This window comes from Galeopterus variegatus, unplaced genomic scaffold (genome assembly GCF_000696425.1).
Source record: "Galeopterus variegatus unplaced genomic scaffold, G_variegatus-3.0.2 Scaffold3057, whole genome shotgun sequence".
In the NCBI taxonomy this organism is placed as follows: domain Eukaryota; kingdom Metazoa; phylum Chordata; class Mammalia; order Dermoptera; family Cynocephalidae; genus Galeopterus; species Galeopterus variegatus.
The window spans coordinates 160,198-169,858 of NW_007729168.1; the positions used below are offsets into that span (position 1 = coordinate 160,198).

At 41.3% G+C, this 9,661-nt stretch overlaps 1 protein-coding gene across 1 annotated transcript in view; it reads left to right on the forward strand.

Moving 5' to 3' along the window:
- Window positions 1-814: 814 nt before the first annotated feature.
- Window positions 815-9,661, forward strand: part of LPAR3 (lysophosphatidic acid receptor 3) — a 63,752-nt gene continuing 54,905 nt past the window's right edge. The window contains exon 1 of the mRNA XM_008583830.1: window positions 815-1,592. Within this exon, the coding sequence (XP_008582052.1) occupies window positions 857-1,592 (736 nt within the window). The 5' untranslated portion in view covers window positions 815-856. The remainder of the gene's footprint in view (window positions 1,593-9,661) is intronic.

The following is a 9,661-nucleotide window of genomic DNA, read 5'->3' on the forward strand; positions in this document are numbered from 1 at the left end:
AAGAGAATATAAGGAAGAAGTGAACAAAAAGTAAGGAAAGAGGTATTGAGACTAAAGTCTTCATCTCTACACCACATGCTTAATAAGTGAATGTTGTTATTGTAACTTGAAACCAAAAGATGGTAAAAGGAGGATCAGGAGTGGAACTGAAGTGATGGAAAATTGATCTCTTGTGGAAGCCATTTGGTCATGTGAAGAGTACTTCAACCCCCTTTATCTTGGCAAGAGTGTGCCTGACATTACCAACCTGCCCTTGATTAATGAACATAACTCATAAATAAGAAATGAACTAGAAACCATCAGGAGAAAGCATTAACATACTGTGTTGAAATTGTTACCAATGTAGAGTGGACATTGCAGGGCTCAGCTCATTAGACCTATTGATGCCTCCGTGATCATTCATTCATTCATTCATTTATTCAGTCATGTGGCAAGCAGGGCCACTGGCTCCGGGGGTTATAATAGTGAACAAAACAGACACATACCCTCCCTCACTGAGCTTGCAGCCTAGTCCAGGAAACAAACAATTAAAATGCAAGCTAAATGCTATGGTAGGGTGTCGGGGGCTACTGTTCTGGATCAAGGGACATTTACACTGAGACCTGAAGAATTAATAGGAGTTAGCCAGAAGAAGGGGAAACAAACAATTAAAATGCAAGCTAAATGCTATGGTAGGGTGTCGGGGGCTACTGTTCTGGAGCAAGGGACATTTACACTGAGACCTGAAGAATTAATAGGAGTTAGCCAGAAGAAGGGGTTTAGCAGTGGCAACTGGCGGTTTAGTGACTGATTTTACAGACAGTGATATTTGTTTCTTCTTTAAATTTCTTTCTAGGATGTCCAGTTCTTCTCCACAATGAATGAGTGTCACTATGATAAGCGTATGGACTTTTTTTATAATAGGAGCAACTCTGACACTGCCGATGAGTGGACAGGAACGACGCTTGTGATTGTTTTGTGTGTTGGAACGTTTTTCTGCCTGTTTATTTTTTTTTCCAATTCTCTGGTTATCGCAGCAGTGATCAAAAACAGAAAGTTCCATTTCCCCTTCTACTACCTGTTGGCTAACTTAGCTGCTGCGGATTTCTTTGCTGGCATTGCCTATGTATTCCTGATGTTTAACACTGGCCCTGTTTCAAAAACTTTGACTGTCAACCGCTGGTTTCTCCGCCAGGGGCTTTTGGATACTAGCTTGACTGCCTCCCTGACCAATTTGCTGGTTATTGCCGTGGAGAGGCACATGTCAATCATGAGGATGCGGGTCCACAGTAACCTAACCAAAAAGAGGGTGACGCTGCTCATTTTGTTCATCTGGGCCATCGCCATCTTCATGGGGGCTGTCCCCACACTGGGCTGGAATTGCATCTGCAACATATCTGCCTGCTCCTCCCTGGCCCCCATTTACAGCAGGAGTTACCTCATTTTCTGGACTGTGTCCAACCTCATGGCCTTCTTCATCATGGTTGTAGTGTACCTGCGGATCTACATGTACGTCAAGAGGAAAACCAACGTCTTGTCTCCACATACAAGTGGGTCCATCAGCCGCCGGAGGACACCAGTGAAGCTAATGAAGACGGTGATGATTGTCTTAGGTAAGAGGAAGCAAGTGAGCCCTTATGCCCATTCATTCAGCAAATCTTTCTTGAGTACCTGTTGTGTAAAAGACACTTACTAGGCAGTAAGAATGCAGCAGTGAACAAGAACAGACATAAATTCCCACCCACCTGGAGCCTATATTCTAGTAGGGGAAAATAAAATAAGTATCCTAATTGGAATAAACAACATAATTAAAATTTATAGAATAAATGAATCTTAGGCAAAAAAATTAATCAGGGAAAGGAGATAAGGAGTGTTAATCAGTTATAGTTTGCAATTTTAAAAAGCGTGGATGAGGGACACATAGAAGATGATCTTTGAAGGGCCGGCCCATGGCTCACTTGGGAGAGTGCAGTGCTGATAACACCAAGGCCACGGGTTCAGATCCCATATAGGGATGGCCGGTTAGCTCACTGGCTGAGCGTGGTGCTGACAACATCAAGTCAAGGGTTAAGATCCCCTTACTGGTCATCTTTATTAAAACAAATAAATAAATAAAATAAAAATAAGATGATCTTTGAGCAGAGATGTGAAGGTAGTAAGGGAGCAAACCCTGTGGGTGTCTGGGGAGGGATGTTCCAGGTGGAAGCTGCAGGAAGCACAGGGGCCCTGAACAGAAGAAGACCAGTGTGGCTGGAGTGGAGTGAGCAGGGGAGGAGAGGAGATGAGGCCAGAGAGCTGGTGGGGGAGGGTGGGGCCACTCACATTATGTAAGGCCGTGTAGTTATCAGGACTTTGGCTTTTCTGTGTGGGATGAGAAGCTATTGGAAGGTTTTGAATCAGGGAGTGACACGATCTCACTTAAATTTTAAGGGTATCTCTCTGGCTGCTATTTTAAGGGAATGCTATAATGGGTAGGAGCAAAAAGAGGAATATTGCTTCAGAGGGATTTCAGGACTCAGATCGTAGCAGCCAGAGGACAGTTGGAGGTGATGGTCAGATTCTGGATATTATTAAAAGATAGAATTGATAGGATTTGCTGATGGGGAAGCAAATCCTATCATAGGGGAAGGTGAGAGGAGGAGGCGAAGGTGGGTAATTTCACCGAGATGGGGAAGACTGAAGAGGAAGAGCTTGGGGGGGGAAGGTCAGAAGTTTGGTTTTGGATGAGCTAAATCTAGGATCCTTTTGGACATCCAAGTGGAGTGGCAATCCTACTGAGTAGATAGTTGGGTGTATATGAATCAGGAATTCAGGATTTAGGTCTGGGATGGAGATGTACATTTGAGAGTCATTGTGGGGAAGATATGGTATTTTAAATGACAAGACTGCATGAGCTCACCATGATAGTGAATGTGGCTGTGGAGTAGGGAGGACAAGGTGTGAGCCTTGGTGCACTCCAGTGTAAGGACATCGGGAAGGCAAAGAGCCCCAGGAGGAGGAACCAGAAAACCCAGGAGATTCTGGAGGGCTAGAGGCCAAGAGAAGAAAGCAGACAAGGGAAGGGAGCGTTGGCAGCATTGATGTGTTAATCAGAGGTGGGGGAAGACAAGGTCTTACTGGGTGTAGCAAAGTGGTGGATTTTTGATGACTTTGAGAAGATCAGAGTTGGTATTTCTGAGAGCCTGATTGGAGTAAAATTGAGAAAGGGAGGAGAGGTTTTGGAAGTGTTAGGACAGCTCTGAGAAGTTTTGCCTTATACTGTACTGTGCTACTTTCTCTGCTTAACTTGTAGGCATGATCATTTGCTTGACTATGTGTCTTGAGAAGTTACCTGCCTGCTTAAGAGAAAACTTCCTTTTTCAGCTTATCATATATAGTATACAGCACAAGATAGAAAGACTTCTGTAAAATCCCAGGTGACAAGAACAGGACTCTGAGATAGTCATGGTCACTTGCTTCAGTTTCATATGTAACTGGCACATTTATGGAAGGGTTTAAAATAAAGGAACTGTGTGGTTTGGGCAGGTATGGTGTTGACTAAGAAAAAAACTGGAATAAACAGTAAACTTGCCAAGTAAGATATGAGAAGTAGTGGGATTGAGGTGAAACAACGTTGGGGAATTGGTTAACAGCAGGCAGACAGTTTGGTGTGGAAGACCTGAGGAAGTTGCTCAGTGGTGAGACAGAGGCATCTAGTTGAAGATGGGAAGTTCGGGGACAGGGAAACGAAACTGAAGAGCTAGGTGGGGTAAAGTTTTTAAGACTTCTAGCTCCTGGTTTCCTTGGATAACAAGAGAATTGGGTTTTAGCCCCAACTATTTCATTTTCTACAAGGGTGACATTAAGCACATTAGTTTACTTAGATTTCTTCATCTGAGGTGGAATAGGTAATCTTTAATTTCCTTCCAAGTTATAAAGTTCAGGGATCCTATTATAAGAATAAGTAACCAAAGATGGGGATGCAAAAAAAGAGAGAGGAATGTGTGTGCATGCATGCACTTATCTGTGCGTGCACATGCATGAGAGAGAGAGAGAGAGAGAATCTTGTGGGGCAGCAGCCAACACAGAGTTCTGTGGCTGACCGTGTGTCAAAGCACAGAGCCTCCTTCCCTGACAGCACATACAATAGTGTCTTCCTAAGGAGGAAGCCCTAATTGCTATACATAATACATGTAAGTATTCAGCTGCCTAAAAACAGCATCTCCCAACAATGATATATTAGAAAAATCAACAGTGCTGGTGTCTACCATCATTGTAGTCACTGGTTCTGAGTATGTGGGGATGAATAGTGTAATACTAATTTCTTTAATGATTACATGATTTAAATATCTTGATGATAAAATGCTAAACCTTTCTATCCTTGATATATATTTTTTGTAGGGAAAGTTCATTTAAGATTAAATCCTAATGTTTCTTACAAACACTCTTGTTTTATAGCAGGGAGTGGGGGGCGGCTGGCCAATACAGGGATCAAACCCTGGACCTTGGTGTTATTAGGATCATGCTCTAACCAACTGAGCTAACCAGTCAGCCCAAACACTCTTTAAATATTAGACAATCAGCCAATAAAACGTATTGTCTATTAAACAGCATCTAAGAGGCATATGGTTTCATGAACTCAGTGAGCTTAATCTCGTTTCAGAGAAGAAGGAAAGCATGGACAGGAGCTGTGCACTTGGAGAAAGCGTCTTAGAGGGCTTGGAGTGTAATGTGGAAGGATAGGTGGAATTCATGTGGTCAGGAGGAAAAGACGTTCTAAGTAGGAGAGAAACAGCATAATCAAAAATGTGGTGATAGAGACATGTTTAGTTTGCNTTTTTTTTTTTTTTTTCTCCATGGTAGGTGGCCTATTGCACCCAATTCAAACCCTAGGTTACAGGTAGAATTTCTGGTGTGTGGGCAAACAAGAACTTTTGTGGTTTCATAGGCCCTGTCTTCTAAGGCAGAGAGGCCTTTTCTTACTACATGTGGTGGCTGCTGCAATGGAGACCATTACTGAGAGAGGTCCAGGAGTATATTCCTGTCATGTCCCAATGTGAGGCTATGATAAAATGAACTCTTGGGAAATAAACACATTAGAGGATGCAGAGTGTGTGTGGTGTGGTACAGAAATCATCATAATGTCTCTAGATCCTGAGACTTTTAGTAAGGTTTGGAGGTCAACAGACACACAGTATGATTGTTAGAATAATTTCAAACTGAGAGTTTATTTAACAAATATTTATATAGCACTTAGTATGTGCCAACCATTGTCCTAAGTGTTTTTACAAATATTAACTTATTTAATCCTTATGGCAACCCTGTGAGGTAGGTGCAATTATCCCCATTTACCAGATGAAGAAACTGAGTGAGTTTAAGCAATGTGCCTACTGAAGTCACTCAGCTTTTAATGGTGGAACCAAGACTCTCTGAGCAGTTGGCCTGGAGAGTCCATGTGTTTAACACCGCACTCTGTGGCTAGTTTTGATGTATTTGGAGTTTTCACTGGTCTCCTCTTTGTCCTGTCTTCTGCTTTGACCACCTCATTCTTCTTTGAGCACCTTGACAAGAACATAGACAAGAACAAGAAACGGAGAATTCACATTGATGTATATTTCCACTCTTGAGCAAGAGAGGATGTTAATGTTTTTTGTAAAGAGAGAAGTTTGGTATTTATATAGGTCATATCAATGAACTGTGCTACTTTCTCTGCTTAACTTGTAGGCATGATCATTTGCTTGACTATGTGTCTTGAGAAGTTACCTGCCTGCTTAAGAGAAAACTTCCTTTTTCAGCTTATCATATATAGTATACAGCACAAGATAGAAAGACTTCTGTAAAATCCCAGGTGACAAGAACAGGACTCTGAGATAGTCATGGTCACTTGCTTCAGTTTCATATGTAACTGGCACATTTATGGAAGGGTTTAAAATAAAGGAACTGTGTGGTTTGGGCAGGTATGGTGTTGACTAAGAAAAAAACTGGAATAAACAGTAAACTTGCCAAGTAAGATATGAGAAGTAGTGGGATTGAGGTGAAACAACGTTGGGGAATTGGTTAACAGCAGGCAGACAGTTTGGTGTGGAAGACCTGAGGAAGTTGCTCAGTGGTGAGACAGAGGCATCTAGTTGAAGATGGGAAGTTCGGGGACAGGGAAACGAAACTGAAGAGCTAGGTGGGGTAAAGTTTTTAAGACTTCTAGCTCCTGGTTTCCTTGGATAACAAGAGAATTGGGTTTTAGCCCCAACTATTTCATTTTCTACAAGGGTGACATTAAGCACATTAGTTTACTTAGATTTCTTCCTCTGAGGTGGAATAGGTAATCTTTAATTTCCTTCCAAGTTATAAAGTTCAGGGATCCTATTATAAGAATAAGTAACCAAAGATGGGGATGCAAAAAAAGAGAGAGGAATGTGTGTGCATGCATGCACTTATCTGTGCGTGCACATGCATGAGAGAGAGAGAGAGAGAGAATCTTGTGGGGCAGCAGCCAACACAGAGTTCTGTGGCTGACCGTGTGTCAAAGCACAGAGCCTTCTTCCCTGAGAGCACATACAATAGTGTCTTCCTAAGGAGGAAGCCCTAATTGCTATACATAATACATGTAAGTATTCAGCTGCCTAAAAACAGCATCTCCCAACAATGATATATTAGAAAAATCAACAGTGCTGGTGTCTACCATCATTGTAGTCACTGGTTCTGAGTATGTGGGGATGAATAGTGTAATACTAATTTCTTTAATGATTACATGATTTAAATATCTTGATGATAAAATGCTAAACCTTTCTATCCTTGATATATATTTTTTGTAGGGAAAGTTCATTTAAGATTAAATCCTAATGTTTCTTACAAACACTCTTGTTTTATAGCAGGGAGTGGGGGGCGGCTGGCCAATACAGGGATCAAACCCTGGACCTTGGTGTTATTAGGATCATGCTCTAACCAACTGAGCTAACCAGTCAGCCCAAACACTCTTTAAATATTAGACAATCAGCCAATAAAACGTATTGTCTATTAAACAGCATCTAAGAGGCATATGGTTTCATGAATTCAGTGAGCTTAATCTCGTTTCAGAGAAGAAGGAAAGCATGGACAGGAGCTGTGCACTTGGAGAAAGCATCTTAGAGGGCTTGGAGTGTAATGTGGAAGGATAGGTGGAATTCATGTGGTCAGGAGGAAAAGACATTCTAAGTAGGAGAGAAACAGCATAATCAAAAATGTGGTGATAGAGACATGTTTAGTTTGCTCCTGTTTTTTTTTTTTTCTGGCAGCTGGCTGGTACAGGGATCCAACCCTGGACCTTGGTGGAAATGTCTAAAGCTTGTATTGTACCACAAGGAAGGCCCCATGGAGCATAGATGCTTGTTGTGGTTCAGTGGAAAATAGCTCAACTGTGAGCTAGAAAAGTTTAGTTAGTTATCCTCTTTGGAAGGAGAGAGGTAGATCAGATGACCTTTGTTTCCTTTTCAGCTTTAGGATTTTGGTTGAACACAAGAGTACACAGAGATGGATGGGGAGCCGATTCTTTCCTTGAGGGTGGTGGTAGTGATGATGTTGGTGTGAGTTTTAAATCTGTGCATGATTGGAAAGGCATCTGGGCATCATGTTCCCATTTCAGCAGCCCTGAGGCAGAATGCTTGGCCACTTCTGGGTTATGACGTGTGATGGGGCCCTTTATGTGAAAGAAATTGCTTATTGAATGTTCTCATCGAAAAGACATTGGAGACATATGATCCTGCTTTCCAAAGGGCACTAAGGCCTGCCAAATAGAGAGTTTTGAAATCTTACCTGTCAACAAGCCTAAACAACTACAGCAACCAAACACACAAGAAAGCCCATGTGAGCTTCTCATTTATTGTCAAACAACACACCATGTGAGCTGTGCACACAGAAATGGTCTCAACTTTCTCTTATTTTTGAAATGTCTTGAATACAAAAGAAAAGAACGAGTAAAATGATTTGCAAACCATTCTTCTGAAGTGTTCCATGAAGCTTCCTGTCTCTTGGGGTGATGTTTTTCAAACTGTGGGTTGTGACCTGCTAGTGAGATTATAAACAACACTTTTTTTTTAATGACATAAAAAGAAGAGAAAATGTCAGAATACCTTGCATTTAATAGGTATAAGTATTGTTTCATAACCTTTCTTTTTGTATGTGTGTATATATGTACTGGATTGTGATATAAAATGTATTTCTTACCATGAGTTATGGTCAAGAACATTTGAAAAGCCATGTTCTTAGGGTCAAGGTTTCTTTTCTGGCTAATAAAGACAGAACTTTTTAAAAATATGAAACATCATTGTTAAGGGCCTTTGAAAAGGTTTGTGGTAATTGAAACAAGGAGCTGGATGTTTTTCTTCTCACCTTTTCCTCCTTTCTGTCCACTTAGATTAATGCTAAATCCTCCTTTTCTTTCTTTCAAGGGAGAGAGGAAGGAGGCAAAGTGATGTTAAGGGAGGAACCAGTACCCGGAGTTCTCGTGCTAGGAGGAAATAGGTGAAAATTGAGTACTGGAAAGAGCCTTGCTAGGGTACTAGTAGTGTTCATACGTGATGTTTCTGCAGTACTGTGTCCCTTTCAGTGCTTTAATACATTGTTTTTATTTGGTCTCATGGAAATCCTGCAAAGTAAGTAGGGAAGTATTATCCTATTTTCCTGCCACTCCCTTAGATAATGTCCTATGCTCAAGCTATGATTTATAGTACCCTATTTTGCCTCTCTATGCCTTTGCACATGTTGGAATACCTTTTCCCTTGTTCTGCCTGGAAATTCCCATTCATTTTGTAATACCTACCTAGGGTCTACCTTCTTTCTCTGCCCTCTCTGGGTAATCTGATTACTGCCTCCTTTGGGTCACTTCTCAATCTTGTCCACACCTCCGTCAGTGCACTTACTTGTTTATATGCTTGGTGTTTTTGTTGTTGTTGTTGTTGTTTTAACTAGGATGTGCACACTTCGAAGTCAAGGGCTGTAACTTATTTATCTGTCTTTGCATATCTAACAGGTAGCACTCTGTCTGGCACATACTTGTTGAGATTATAATAGAATGAGTAAATGAGGAAATTGAGGTTTAGGGAAGTTAGTGGTTTTTCAAAAGTTGGAACTAAAGTAGAACCCAGATTTCCTCACTTCCAGCTTGGCTTTGGCAGCCTCTGGCTGGGACATGGCTGTGACAGTGGGGTAGACAATGGCAGGAAGGAGTGGATATCCCATTTTATAATATGAGAAACTGATGTCTCAGAAAGGCAAGTGATTATAATATCGGGGAAAGGAGAAAAGAAATGAATATCTCTTGAGTGCCTCCTATGACGAGATCAGCATGTTCCGTGTTTTCAGGATTTTATTTCACTTAACCCTCATAACAACTCTGTGGGGATCAATTTTACAGATAAGCTCAAGCGGACTCAAGTGTCTTGCCCATAGACCTGCCCTGGTAAAAATATTGATAGTTAATATTCATTGTGTGCTATACGTGGTTCTGAACAATTTACATGTTTTATTTCGTTTAGTATTCATGACAACCCTGTCAGGGAGGTTCTGTTGTTATTACCAAATGAGGTCACTGAGGCCCAGAGAGGTTCAGTGTCTTGCCCAAGATCAATACCAAAGCTGAGATTCAAACCAAGCAGATTGGCTCCAGACCCAACTCTTCACTGTCAGTTAATAGCTTCTTTTTTTTTTTTTTTTTTTTTTTTTTTTTGGG